This window comes from Lynx canadensis, chromosome A2, assembly GCF_007474595.2.
Source record: "Lynx canadensis isolate LIC74 chromosome A2, mLynCan4.pri.v2, whole genome shotgun sequence".
Taxonomy (NCBI): Eukaryota; Metazoa; Chordata; class Mammalia; order Carnivora; family Felidae; genus Lynx; species Lynx canadensis.
In genome coordinates, this window is record NC_044304.2 from 20,876,295 (window position 1) to 20,890,371 (window position 14,077).

Genomic DNA, 14,077 nt, shown 5'->3' on the forward strand with positions numbered 1-14,077 from the left:
TTTTTCCATCTCCCTCCAGCACCAGCGGGCTCTGTTCTTCGTGCAGGGGCATGGCATCGCTGGGGGAGTGAGAGCTGTGGTCAGTGGCGGCCTCGGAGGCAGCTCAACCAGACCTCCCGTCCTCCTCAGAAGCTGCAGCCCCCACAGCACAGCCTAGCACCCCAGGCAAGAGCACAGGGGCCTTAATATATGTTGGTATGTGACTTGCGAGGAAGACAGGCACCAGGCCAAGTATTGCTGTCACGAATGTCAAGTGTTACTGTGGAAAAGGAGCAGGGCTGCCTACGTGCCCAGCTGCCCTTTGCCAGCACTTTTTTCTGACTCAAGGTCTTCCTGAAGCCCAAGAAGGTCAGTCTCAGAAGCCTGAGGGGCAGGAGTTTCCTAACTTAATAAGCAATCTCAGTTTCCTAGACAAAGCCCTTTGACTCCTTCCTTCCCCTCATGCCCATCTCCCTCCCTCCTAGAACATATCTCCGAGGGTGGCCATCCTGGAGTGGATGGAAAGGCTCTTCATTTCCAGCTCACACAGATGGCATCCATCAATTTAGAACAGAAAAATACAGAGATACAATAATGATATAATTATGTGATGTAAATATTAACTCCATCGCTTTCCTTATAGGTCTGTGCGGTAGACTACCTCATATCCTCATCAAAGCACAGAGGCAGTCATGACAATAAAAGTAACAATAGTAATTACAAGAAGTGTGCTCTGAAGACAAAACCACAAGGCTGATCTCAACATACCAATATAAAAATAGAATTCACACATAGAAGCATTTCCAGGAGTCAATAACACACAGTACCATGGGGGTGGGAGGTGTGGGGAGTTGGCAGAAACTGTCCATAATTTTCTAAGTGCAGATGTTCGTTGTTCAGGATTTTGAGCTCCTCCTCCATTATCTAGAGTAACTTCCCCAGAGAACCCTGCCTGGAGCCAGCCATGCCTGGGTCCAACCTAGAGGCCACTGAGAGCCTGGCTGGTCATTTCTTCCTGACTTTGCTGGGATAGAGGGGCTGCAGCTCTACACACCCATTCTCAGGGCTCTGTGCTCTTTCCTCTCCCTCTTCCATGGCCTCTACCTCCCCCTCCATGCCCTTCTCCAGCCCCCTACCCCCACAGTCCTCTCCTTTGCTTTTACCTGCTGACTTCCCAGCCACACCAACCCCAAACCTGAGGCTTCCCAAGGTTAATCTCCATGCCTCTGGTTAACTTACTGTGAAGTCAAAGAGGAAAGGGGGCCTATTTTGGATCCCAGTTCTCTGGACGTGGTGGGGTGACTCAGGTAAAATCCAAGGTAGATGTACAGTCTGGGTTTGAGTTCAGTGGAGCAGGAAACCCTGTCCTGCTTTTTTACCTGTTTTTCCCCCTCCTTTCTTCATCTTAGTTTTTCTCATGGAGGGAATCTCAAACCTGATGCTCTTGTCCCCTCCTATCAGTTTTGTGCGTCATTAACTTGCTCATATGCAGTCTGGGAATGACTTTTCATTTAGTCCTCCTTCTCCTCCCCCTCTGTGCTCCCCAGCCCAAGAAACACATCCCTGCTGTTGGCAAAAACACCTCCCTACACACCCAGACAAAATGCATCCTGGCCACCTGAGCCTCACCTCCAAGAACAAGCAGGATTTAGCAGCTTTTTTTCTTTCTATTTTCTTCCCTTAAGAGAGAAAATCTTCATAAATGAAACCATTTATAACCAACCATTATTTAACAGAAACCAACGATCCCAGAGGGGAAACATCTGGTTTCCCCTGTGGCTCCTGAGCTAATTGATGCTATCCTGGGTTCTTGAGAATGCCTGCCTGGGGTCCCATAGCCCATCCTGGGGGGTCTCAACCCTCTGTGGCCCTGGCAAAGCCCTGGGCCTGTGCCTGCCCACCAGCTGTAGCTTACTCGGGGAGCTGCCACATTCCCTCCCTCCCCAGCTGTGAGCATTCTTGTACCACCCAGTGAGAGACAGCCCCCCCTCCTGCCCCATACTTCCCCCGCTCCCCTCTCCCCGTCTCTAGTCCACAGAACCTAGAATCCTCCTAGAACCTACCCTCTCCATCAGCTTGCAGCCCCTGATGGTGGAGAGGGGGACTCCCATCAGAGGTCTGGGCATCCCAGGAAATCTGGCCTGGCAGCTTGGGGTCTGGGGAAGAGAAGTCAGGCTGTAGAGACACTGCTTGGTTTATGAAGTAGTGCCTGAGACTCAGACCAGGGGCCCAGGGAGCTCTGGCTGTCAATGCTTCTATGACTCTGTCATGGAGAAGAAGTGGTGGGCAGTGGCAGGGAGCCACCCCAAGTGGGGGGAGGGGCTTGCTGTTCCACCTTCTCTGCCCCTCCCCTTCCCTGCCCCAACTCACAGTAGGTCCTCTTAATGGGTGCTAGCATAGAGGCAACTTCCATCCTCCTCTGGCTGCCTAAGGGCCCCTTGCCCAGACACCTCCTCAGACGCACCCAAACGCCCACTCCAAGGGTCATTCAGGATGGCCATTGTTCTGCTGGCTGGGAAAGAACCACCCAGGCCTCTCACCTCCGGGCACAGCCGGAAATGTGCTCTGGGGACCACGTCTGAAAACAAACAGCAGGCCCACTGGGGTTGGCAGCAGACAGAGGGTGCTGGCTCCAGCCTAGGACTGAGAGCACAGAGGGGCAGGAACAGGCCTTGGACACAGGGCCCTCCATCAAGCCCCAGCTTTTCCTGTGGGCAGCCTGGTAGAAGTATGGGGGGCAGAGACTCCCGCCTCTAAGAGGCAGTCAGGCATGCTGCCCCCCTCCCCTTAGCCCTAGCTGGGTGGGTGGGTGGGAGACTCAGGGTTGCTGGGCCACCTGGTCCATCCCGACCACCCTCTCCTCCACCCTCTTCTATGTGGCCTCCACCTCCCGGGGCGTCCGATTGCGCTCGGTCTGCCCCCGGCTCTTCACCTTCTTGCCCAGCTCCAGCCCTGCCCAGCTCTTGCCCTTGGCCTGTTTGCCCCGGCTCCTGGAAGGGCACCACAGGCGCTCACAGTACTCGTCCACCCGGGGCAGGTTGGCGAAGCCGATGAGCTGCAGGATGTCCTTATACCAGGCCTTGGAGGGGGTGGAGGCCAGGCCTCCCCAGCCTGGGGTCTCCTCTGGCCTTGGATCCCGAGGAAACAGGCCGTTGAGCTGTGTGGCCACAATCACCTCCAGAGCCAGGCGGACCACAGTCTGGGAGAAGCCGTGCTCCAGTGTCTTGCAGGTGTAGATGCCCGCATCCAGGTGGCTGAGTCTGCGGAACAGCAGCCCCTGCTCTGTTTGCAGGACTCTCTCATCTGTCTTTACCTGTGGGGGGTGGGGGAGGGGATGAGGGGGACATGGAGTAGGGCGCACACAACATCAGTTACTCTCCCTGCTTTTCCAACTTCGCATTTCAGGACCTGGTGCTTAAGCATTTCCCCTCCCCATCCCTCCTTCCCAGGCTGGCTCAGGCAATTGTGAGCCTATTGCAGGCAGGGTCTCACCTTCCTATAACCCAGGACAGGGCCTGCAAAGGAGGCTTTTCAAAGATTTCACTGACTGGTTTCTCCCCTAGTCAGAGCTCTGTGGCACCTACCTTGGCCTTAGGGAGCCCTGCCACGTGGTCCCTGGGGATAGAGTGGGCAGAGGGGTACTTATGGGTTTTTATTCAGGGAGGGCTATACCCATAGCCCTAGGACTAGAAGTCCCCTCCACTTTCCTTTCTCTCTCTCTCTCTGTCTCTCTCTCTCTCTCTCTCCCCTGTCCTTGTCTGCACTGTTCAGTCCCCCAACCAGGGGTGGGCTGAGTGCCCATCACAGTGCGGGAGGCAGGAGCGCTGCTCTGCTCCCACCTGGATGTCTGCACATCTGTACGTTGAGGCGGGACTGCTTGGGTGGTAAGTATTGTGTAACCATCTTGTTGTTCCCTGTGCCTGGCCCCCTGGGGGTGTGCTCCTCGTGCCTAGCCCAACAGCTGGCCCAAAGCTGGCCTCCCCCAGTTTCCAAGCTGGAAGGAGAGCCCCTCCTGTAATCAAGGCACTCCCTCCCTTTCTCTGCCCCTGAGAGAGGCTGGAGAATGGTTCCTCACCCTGCCCTACCCATGCCCTCATCAGGCCCCAGACTAAAGCCATTTCTGGGGTTGACAGACTTTTCCGGATGGGGGAGGAGAGGGCCTGGGCAGACAGCTGGACTCCAGGGAGGAAGTGTGGGGCTAGGCAGTGGGTATGTGTGTAGGGGTGTGTGTGTGTGTGTGTGTGTGTGTGTGTGTGCAAGTGTCAGTGGTTTAGGCACCACCCTGGGGCAGAGGAGAACCAAGAACCCATGGGAAAGAGAGGCCTGCAAAGATGAGCCATATGTGTGAGCCTGGGGGGCTTCTTGACTAGACCAGACTCTCTTCCATCTCTACTACCCACCTCCCAGAGCTCAGTTCAGTGCCTGGGAGTTAGTGGGCTCTCTGTCACAGGAAGGGTTGCAGCCACATCTGGCCTGGGCATTCCTGGAGGCAGGAAGAGGGGTACCTCCTTCCAGGCACTGCAGGCCCTTAATGCACACTTTTCTTCGGTTGACCTTGGCAGGTTCCCCCTAGAGCCCCTTCCTAGAGATCAGGACTTGGGGTCAGGGAGGGATGTGAGATCAGGACATGTGCAGGTTGGAGGCAAGGTCTTTGCTCACCTGGTCGGGTCCCTGACCCCCTGGCCTCTGCAAGAACCAGTGCACAGCAGCCTGGGAAGACTTGGGCAGGCACTCCAGGAAGGTGCTGTTGTGCTCCGTGCCGTAGACTGTGGTGGCCGCCACGGGGCCTGTAGCCTCGTCTGGAGGGAGGTGGAGGGGGGCTCAGCTCAGTACTGTGGGCCCCCAGGGCCCCCACCAGTGTGACAAGGACCTAAGTGTCCATCAATCCCCAAGCCATTCATTCTGTCCAAAGACCCTTCCTTCCCCAGTATACTGACAGGAGCTGCACATGTAGGAAAACTGAGGGCTGGGTGTTAAAACAGGACCAGCCTGAGACCACACTTTGCAGGGGTTGAGCCCGGGCCAGAGGGGTGAGGAGGGGCCCCCATGCCTGCCACCACTCACCTTCCTGGCTCTCCCCCAGGCACTGCAGGGCAGGGTTGCCATGCCGGATGTCCTGCCTGCGGAACCGGCGCTTGCTGGTGCCAGGCCGGTAGCGGGTACAGGAGGCACCGTCCCAGGCACAGTATGGGTCCCGGGCCAGGCAGCACTCAGCACAGGCACTGCCGTAGGTTTCACAGTGGTGCAGCTGCAGCCGAGCCACGCCCAGCCTCGAGCCCACGTACAGCATTTGCTGGGGGGGACACAAGCAGAGCCAAGGTGAGCCTGGGCCCCACCTAGAAGCAACTAGGCTCTTGCCCCTTTTGGGCTTCCTGAGGCCCCCACCATTTTCAGGCAGTCTTCCAGAACCTCTTGGATGTATCCCCAGAAACCAAAAATGTTGATCACCCACCTGATATGCACCAGATCCTGTTCTAGGACACGGAAGGAAGGCACGGGGCAGACCTGGGGGGCTCTTCTCTAAGGGGTTTCTCCAGGCCCTTCCTGCTGCTGACTTTTGCCCTCAACCTCAATAACCTTTATCCTGACTTGCCTCTGACCTTAGAGGTACACTCTGCCTCAAGCAATCCTAATACAAAAGTTGGGATTTACCCAAAGATAAACTGGGGCAGAATAACTTGAGGAGATTTTGCCACTTGCAAAAGGACATAGCAGGCCTCTAAAAAGTGGCTCTCCCCTATTTGATTTAAATTATGGGGGTGCCTGGGTGGCTCAGTAGGTTGAGTGGCCAACTTCGGCTCAGGTCATGATCTCAAGGTCTGTGTATTCGAGCCCCGCATCAGGCTCTGTGCTGACAGCCTGGAGCTGCTTTGGATTCGGTGTCTCCTTCTCTCTCTGCCTCTCCCTGACCCATGCTCAGTCTCTCTCTCTCTCTCTCTCTCTCTCTCTCTCTCTCTCTCTCTCAAAAAGAAAAAAAAAAAAAAGAATAAACATTAAAAAATTTTTTTTCCATAAAAAAATTCCGGATTTTGTTTCCAAGCATGTTTCTGTCTCCCCAGAGGGACTGGCCTTTGTGGCTCTCCCCTTATCTGAACACAGTCTCACTTACTCAGGATTCCCACTGCCCACTGGTTTCATGCGTGGGATCTCAGCTCCCCGCCGGACCCTCAAGCCTCATTGCAAGGCCTAATCAGGCATCCCCAGGGCCTGTTGCAGCACCTTCCGGAAAGCGGCCTTGCTCAGAGCTTCAGGTGAGGGGTTAGAGGGAGAAGGAGGGAGGGATGGCAGCTGCTCTTACCCTTTTGACCGAGATCTCCATCTCAGTGATGGGTGTCGGCACCTGGGGAAGGAGCAGGATCTCAGGGATGGGTGGGTTGGGGCCAGACTTCCCCTGCATCCCTGCTTTCGGCCTCGTCCAGCCCCTGCATGGGAGCCACCTATCTCCCAGCCTGGGTCAGTGCGCTCCCTGGCAACTAAGGCCAGACGGTCTTTCCCAGACTTCGGGTTATTAGAAACGTCCCCTCACCCTGGCTGGCCTCCAAGGAGCACAAAGCTCCAGTGTCCCCTCCCACAGCCCTGCTCTCCAGCAATGAGGCAGCTGTCCCACATCACCCATCCCATATTGGGAGCACAGCAGTCCCCCAGATGCACGTGATGCCCTGCCTCGCTCTGTAGTTGGGGGGCCAACAGAACCCCGTGGGGACTTGGGGTCTCAGCCACCCCCTCACTGTTGCTTGAGCCTGGCAGGGCTTTGTCAAGGGGTGATCACCTTGGACGCCCCTCCCTGGGCCCTCCGACTTTTCTCTGGGCCCCACAGCCAGATAAACGCATGAGCAAGGCCCTGCGGCAGCCAGTGTCTCACTTGCACTTCCCACTGGCTGCAGGTTCAGTAAAGACAGGCCTATCTCCTTGTATTTTGCTCCTCTGTCCCCGTGGCCAGGCCTAGACCCAGCAGTGGAGCTGGAGGGGACCCCTCCCATCAGTTCCCCCTTTCCCAAGGCCCCACTCACCTTAAACACCTGGAGTTCCTCCAAAACCACCTCCTCGGACTCAGTGGAGGCCCCACCCTGGAGGGCGATGACCTTGAGCACGGAGCCCGAGTCTGGGGCAGGGCAGGAGGGAGGGATCAGTGGGAGAAGAAGGAGTGGCCTGCCCCACCCCCCAACCAGAGGCACACCTCCCCAGCCCGCCCACCCCACTCAGCCCACCCACCAGTCCCCAGGAAGATGACATCGTAGGTCCCGTCCTCTGCCTCCACGCGGTCCACCACGATCTGGCGCAACTGCTGGGCCAGGTGCGTTTTGACAAGGACAGGGCGGCCCTGCTGTGGCCGCACGGGCCAGAACATAAGTGGGTGGGCTCGGGCAAACTGCAGCACCTCATCTGGGTAGTTCTTGGTGCTGCCAAAGGGTCGTCCTGGCTGCGCTGTCATCTTGCTGGGGCACTGTGAGCGGCAGCAAAGGGAGCACCTGAAACATTCTGGGGCCGCACATCCCTCACCCCAGCCTGTTTCCAGGCCCCACTGCTGGGCATGCCCACCTTGGGGGGACTGCTCTTGCTATAGCAGAGACTCCTTAATGTGGCAGGGCTCTGCTCCCCTCCTTACCCCACCTGGCTCCCCTGGAGTCCCAGCTCAACCACAAGGTCATCCCAAGGTACGGTCCCTCTGGTATCGGCTCAGCCCTCTTCCCTGGCCTGGCTTCCAGGCAGATACTCACCACTCCAGGGCGAGGGAAGGGCACCTTGCCCCCATAGGGTCCCCACTGGTGCTGGGGACCATCTTGGTGGGCAAAGGGTCCCCTGAAGACCTCCCAGATATCCTCCATGTGGTACACACAGACGGCAAAGCCCTGGAACACAGCACTGCCAAGGGCGGACAGGGACAGTCAGGCCAGGGTGGCTGTCACAGGTGGGGAGGGGGCAACCTATCCATGGACAGGACAGAGGATGATGGTGCCTGAAGTCAACAGAGACTGAAAAATGAGGACACCCAGGCAGAGACAAAGAGAGGGAGATAGACACAGAGCCTCAGAGTTATTGAGTCGGAGACAGAGACAGGGACCCATGGTAAAGTTGGGACACGCAAGCAGAGGCTCAGCAGAGGACGCTAGGAGTGCAGAGACTGGAACCAGGGGTGGGGGTGTGAGGGGAGGCCCATGCGCCCACCTGACTGTGCTGAACAGGGCGTACACCTCAAGGGTCTTCCCTGCGCTGGGCCACAGCAGGAACACATCCTCTGGGAGACAGAGGGCCACAGTCAATGCCCCCCGCTCACTGACTCTGAGCCCTCCGCACCCACACCCAGGCCTGCCTCCGGCCATGCCCTCACCCAGCTGGTCAAAGTGGGTCTCGGCACCACCAGGGCCAGGCACTGAGCACACCAGCCTGGCCTTGAGAAAGGTGCTCCATTTGTTCACCAGCACTCGCTGGCCACCGGCGTCATTCTGGGGGTAGAAGGCCAGAATCAGCCCTGAGCCCCAGGGGGTGGGGCCCCCTCCTGTTCCTCCACCCTCACCCTTGCAGGCAGAGGCTTGGATGTTGGCTTCACACCCTTGCCTCAGTTTCCCTCTGCCGCTGGTGGGGATGGGTGTAGGAAGGGGGTGCGGTGAGGATCTGAACCTCACCGCCTCTTCACAGCTCTCACCACGCAGACACGGCCCACGCGGCTGACCGTGACACGGCCTGGGCCACCATCGGGCGAGGGCACAGTTTCCGAGAAGAAGAAGTACACCTTGTCATCATCCTGGTCAGAGTTGTCGGCAATCCGGGCGGCCATCACAAACCGGGGGTCTGGGAGGTAACAGGGTGCAGCTGGTTGGGGGGGGGCGCCTTACGAGGGAGGATGGGGACGTTGCTGAACCCAGCATGGAGGGCAAGAGGCACAGGGACCCCACGGGAGGCTGGGGTCCCAGGGAGTAGAGTAGGGTTGGGCCATCCCCACTCCAGTGCCAGCTCTCCTACCTCCCTGCTGGTGCCAGGGGCAGATCCCAGCCAGCCCTGCCCTGGGCAGACCCTGGGCTCACCGTGAAGGAGGTTCTGGTCAGAGTCAGAACGTAAAGCTGGTCGGGGACCCCCAGTCCGGAAGATCATGGCCTCGCGCCCCAGAAAGTCAGCCGTGAGGCCCGTGTACAGCTCCCCACCTGGGTGAGGGTGGGGCAGAATCAAGGGAGGAGGGCCAGGCCCCATAGCTGGCCCCATTGCTTCCCAAGGACATCGGCAGGCTCCCCCCTCCTTGTGCCCGCCCGGGCCTGGGCATCACCCACCTACAAAGGTGCTGGCGAAGGGACTGCTGGGCTCATGTGGACACCGCCCCCGCCCACTTTGCACACTGCTGGGCTCCAGGTGGAGCACGTGCTGCCCGAGAGGGAGGAAGGGAGGGAAGGGTGTCACCTAGGAAAGCAGCACCAGCCCCCCCGCCCGGGTAGTGGCCATCGCGTGCAGCGATGAGAGTGGGGGTGGGCAGAAGGCGCCTTCATTCAGGGCCTCGCCAAAGGGGTCAGCCTGGCACAAAGATGCCTTTCAGGCCCCTGACCCCTCTGCCCCAAGCCAGGCTCAATGAGGAGCGTTCAGACAGCAGGGAGGAAATGTCACTGCTTCCCAGTCCCTTGTGGGGCCTGCCCCAGGCTCACCTCCCCACGATGCCCAACCGTGATGAGGGCACAGGTGGGCTGGAAGGCCCCAGTGCCACATGCCAGCAGGTGGGTCCGGTTGTGGGGCTGTAGGACCCGCACAAAATTGGCGCACTCCACCTAGCAGGGAGAAGGGGTGGGGTGGAGGGGATGAGGGGGTGTTTACCATCTCCTTGGGCCCCAAGGCTCAGCCCTGCCTGGCTGATCAGCTCTGGAGATCTAGGGTGGGGATGACATTCTTCACAGACCTTCAAGAGCCCTCAGGATCTGCTCCAAATGCCCCTAGTGTAAACACCTGGGGGAGTGGCTACAGGCTATCCTGGGGGTCAAGACCTGGGTGTTGGTCAGGGCTGGGGGTCAGTCACTTCTGACAGCACTCACCAAAGGATCTCTTCCCTTGCGAACACACTCCTCCTTCTGTCCTGGCTGTGGTGGCCACAGGACCTGAAACACAGCCTAATTGACTCCTGACCTCATAGCCTCAGTTTCACCATCTGGCCTCCTAGCTCTCAGACAAACCCTCCCCTCTGTCAGTCCAGCTCACCTCCCGGGGATCCGGCCATGACTGATCCAGCCGCAGAGAGTAGATGGCATCACGGCCCCCCAGAAAAAGGCGGTCCCGGTACTCATCCAGGTACATGGCCCGAAGGTCCAGGGAGCCCCGGGGACCCAGAAAGACAGCAGAACGGTTGGCAGACAGGAGATCTAGGAGGGAGCAAGGGTAGTCAGTGTCTACTGCTCAGCCCACTTCTCCAGCTAAGGTGTGGAGGTAGAGGGTCCCAGCTGTGCATTCACTGCCCCTCACCACCGCCTCCCCCACTCACATCTGGAAAATGTTTCCATCCATAGGCCCACTGGAGGGCTTCTGAGAATTGCCTCCTGGGGGTGGGTGGGACAGGGGGGCCCTGAGCCCTGCTTCCTACCACTCCATTCCTTGGTCCCTTAATCCTTCAGTTAACATATCCTTCCCACAGGCCCATCTGTGCCCTACCCAGTCCCCAAGGAAGATGACCCTGCTGGCCCTGCTGTCAGAACCTACGGTAGCAAGCTGAGCAAAGTGCTGGAAGAGCCTGGAGGAAGGGTGGGTTAGTCTGAGCAGTGTGCAAGGCTGACTCAGTGGGACAAGCGGACAGACAGGGAGAGCATTCCCAGCAGAGAGAACACCTGGCAAAGGCCTGGGTATGGGAAAGGTCAGGTATGGCCAGGCAGAGCTCAAGGCTCTGATCCAGGGATGTGATGAAGGAAGACTTTCTCCTCCATAGACACTGCCTTCCCAGATGCAGGGGGTTGGGGGTGGCTGGCTGGGGATGCTGGTCCCAGGAGCCAAGGATCATGAAATAGGTCCTTGGGGGTTGGCTAGGGAGGTGGAGGTAACAGGTGGTCAAGCGGGCAGGCAGAAGGATATGGTGGGAATGAGCACTGGCTACCCTTGGGAAGGCCGGCTATCCTGTGCCTGCTCAGAGGATACCCATCCAAGGTGGCAAGCCCAGCACCCACTCCACCCCCAAACTCATCAACAGCCTCTTCCAGGAAGCCTTCCATGACTGACAGTACTTTAGAGGGGATTTGCCCTATTTGGGCTTTATTTTTTTTACTTTCCCCCCCAAACCATAGCTCCCAGGGCAAGACCACCTTCTGCCCCCAGACCCAGCTACACTCTCCAGAGTGGAGCCACGTCTCCCCTCTCTGTCCCCGGAGCAGGCCTGGGTCTCTCCACTTGGATTGGGGTGCCCAGGGGAAGGTGGTCACCCCTCTGGTTTCCCCAAGAAGAAGAATCATGGAGAGTCTATGTCTCAGGGACCTTTCCTGGGGACCCTCTCCACAGACTGTGCCAGCTACAGCACAGCATATCAGGTTAGATCTGCTGAGGACCGCCCCCCGCTCCCCACCGGGCCAGGATGGGCAGAGAGAGGAGGCTGAAATCACTGCTGGGCTGTGAAGAGCCTCTGGGACAGAGAGGGAAGAACAAAGGCCAGCACTGTGAAGTGGGCTGCAAGAGGCAGAGGGGGCAAGGCTGTGGAGATAGGGTGAGGGCCCCCACCACAGGCTGCTGCCCTGCTTCTCACTGCCCACCCCGGGCAAGGAGCCCAGGCTGAGTGCACACCTCAGGATCTTGCAGACCTGTCCTCCCCATCCCTCCCCATCTCTCCCTGCCCATCTCTAAGGAGGCCTCTCAGGGTCTCCATGCCCCTCTCCTTTTCTCAGAAGCCCCCTCAGGTTGTCCCCTGTGTCTCTGTCTCTCCCACCTCCACCCTCCTGGGACCTGCCCCTGCCCCTGGTCCTCCTCCCCAGTTCCTGCCTCTGGTGGCAACTCAGCTGGAGAACCATCTCCGTGAAGTCCTTCCCACAGTCTGTGCTGTGTGGAAGTGACCTCCGGCTGGCAGAAGAGATTGCCCAGGGCTAGCTGGGGCCCCCCCAGCTGGGGATGTCACAGAGTCCCAGGGTCCCACAAACGCGCACATGAACAGGGCGCGCACTGCCCCTACCTCGGTAGGAGAGCCGCAGGCGAGGCACGCTGGGGCCAGGGCTGGGGCTGCCCCCGAGGAGCAAGAGTCCCCCCAGCATGCAGCAGATGGCCCAGGCCGAGGGGGCCATGCTGGGGAACCAAGGGCACCACGCTGCCCAGCAGAGCCGCCCTCAGTCCGCGGCTGGTTGTAGTTTGCTCCGTTGCCGCCAGGCCTGACACTTATAAGGCAGCGGCTCCACCCCCTGTAGGGCCAGGGAGGCGGGAGGAGGAGGGAAGGAGATGGGGGAGGGGCCCCTGCCATCCACCTGCTGCTTCTCTCTCCACCCAGGCTGGCCTGGTTAATGCCTCTGTGTCAGATTGGCAGGCTCCCCATTGGGGACTCTTTCCCAGCTGGGGTGTGGGCGGCTTACACAAAATGTTCACAAACCCAAGTCTCTAGCGATAGCCTGGAAGGGAGGTCAGGGGTCAGAGATCAGAGGTTGGTGGGCTGGCTAGAGTTCTAGCTGGGCTCTTCTTTGTTCCCTGTCCTTCCATTGCCCGTGACAGTCTCCATGACAAAGACAAACTGACTCTGGGCCCAGATCCCTGACACCAGGAAGGTCCAGCCCCCTGTAGCACTGGCCTGGCTCCCCAGCTCCCTTGGCAGGGCCCAAGTTGCCTGGGAGGGTCATTCCAGTCCAAGGGACTCCATGCTTTGGGTGGGGGCTGGAAGTCTGGCTACACTTCATAGATCTGAGGTTGGCAAAAGATGAGCCCAGCCTCCTCCACCCAGGCCTGTCCCTGTCTGGTCTCCAGGCCCCATCCCAGCTCACTGGGGCAGAGGACAGGATCCACTTCATGCTAGGGAACTCTTCCATTGCTGTGTCCCTCAGCCCTCCAGGCCCACCAGAGCTCCAGGGCCCAGAATGTCACCAGGTGAGTGGTGGGTTCTTCCCAGAGTTCCCCTCTGCACTCAGACCCTACACACACACGATCCCTTTGGGGTGAAGGTGGAGGTAGCGTGCTCACACCCTTACTCCCTCTAGCCTGAGCACCAATTCAGGGCAGGAGAGCCACAGAAGCCGGACAAGGGAGACACAAGGCTGAGGGGTTGAGTAGGGGTAAGTAAGGGGACCTCCCTACGCCCCCCATCCCACAGCAGCTCCTGTCTCTGCACCCCCTCACCCACAGTACTCCACCCCAGAGCCCTTTACTCAGATCTGAGGCTCTAGGCACTAAGATTTCAAACTTCAGCTGGAGTTGGAGCTCCAAGGATTCTAGAAACTCCTGCAAATTAGGTCTCCCAGGTGGACAAGCCTGAGCCCTTAGATAGTGGTCAGGAAACTTGGGGGCATTAGAGAGGGAAGGACCTGGCTCAGGCCACACAGCAGGCTGAGAACAGACTCCGCTCAGCCCTGGGCCTTCCTGTGACTCTCTTTATCTTCTGGGGCTCCTGGAGTACTGGGGTCCTGTCTCCCCCACCCCCATCTCATCCCTGCAAGGGAAACAGGTTGGCTCCTAGAGTCAGCATGAGAATGACCCAGGGACCTGGAACCCTGTCTCCCTGTCTCCATCTCCCCGTAATACATATATGCCTCTTCCCAGGGCATATGCAATGCCTCCTGGCATTGGGCAAGCGATTTCTCAGGGAGGCCAGGGACTAGTGTCAGCCCACCCAGCCTCTGGCTCCTTGGAGAAACTTGGCTAAAGCCTTTCCCTCTTTGGGCCTCAGTCTCCTTCCGTGGGCAGGGAGCAGCCACCTTGGGTGTAACAGGCTCTATACGAGTGAGGTGTGCTTGTTCAGGGCCTGCCATGGTGGTGATTATGTCATGAGCCCTCAGAAGGCTGGAGCCCCTCTGCCTCTATCTCCCTGGGGAGATGTTTCAGCCTGAAAACCGGGCTGGGGGCCAACGTCTGGCTGAAGATTGGGTTGGACATAGCCTCTCATCTAGCATGTGGCCACCAGCTGTGGGCAGGAGGCCCACATCTCCTCAGTCAGCCAGCTCACCCTGGGGGTCTCAGT

General features: G+C 58.7%; 1 protein-coding gene across 2 annotated transcripts; it reads right to left on the reverse strand.

Annotated features, from left to right (window-relative positions):
- Window positions 1-558: 558 nt before the first annotated feature.
- Window positions 559-12,247, reverse strand: SEMA3G (semaphorin 3G). 2 transcript variants are annotated; one of them, XM_030306942.1, is made up of 16 exons: window positions 12,095-12,247; window positions 10,153-10,313; window positions 9,990-10,052; window positions 9,609-9,728; window positions 9,243-9,333; window positions 9,003-9,119; window positions 8,624-8,769; window positions 8,309-8,423; window positions 8,146-8,215; window positions 7,698-7,842; window positions 7,192-7,423; window positions 6,990-7,081; window positions 6,278-6,319; window positions 5,044-5,272; window positions 4,639-4,778; window positions 559-3,292 (listed from the first exon to the last, which is right to left on the reverse strand). In XM_030306942.1, the coding sequence occupies exons 1-16, from the start codon at window positions 12,201-12,203 to the stop codon at window positions 2,852-2,854; spliced, it is 2,313 nt and encodes a 770-aa protein (XP_030162802.1). In that variant the 5' UTR covers window positions 12,204-12,247; the 3' UTR covers window positions 559-2,851. The 2 variants fall into 2 exon arrangements, with proteins under 2 accessions (XP_030162802.1, XP_030162803.1); XM_030306943.1 differs by lacking the exons at window positions 9,243-9,333; window positions 12,095-12,247 and having other exon boundaries at window positions 10,153-10,244.
- Window positions 12,248-14,077: the final 1,830 nt, after the last annotated feature.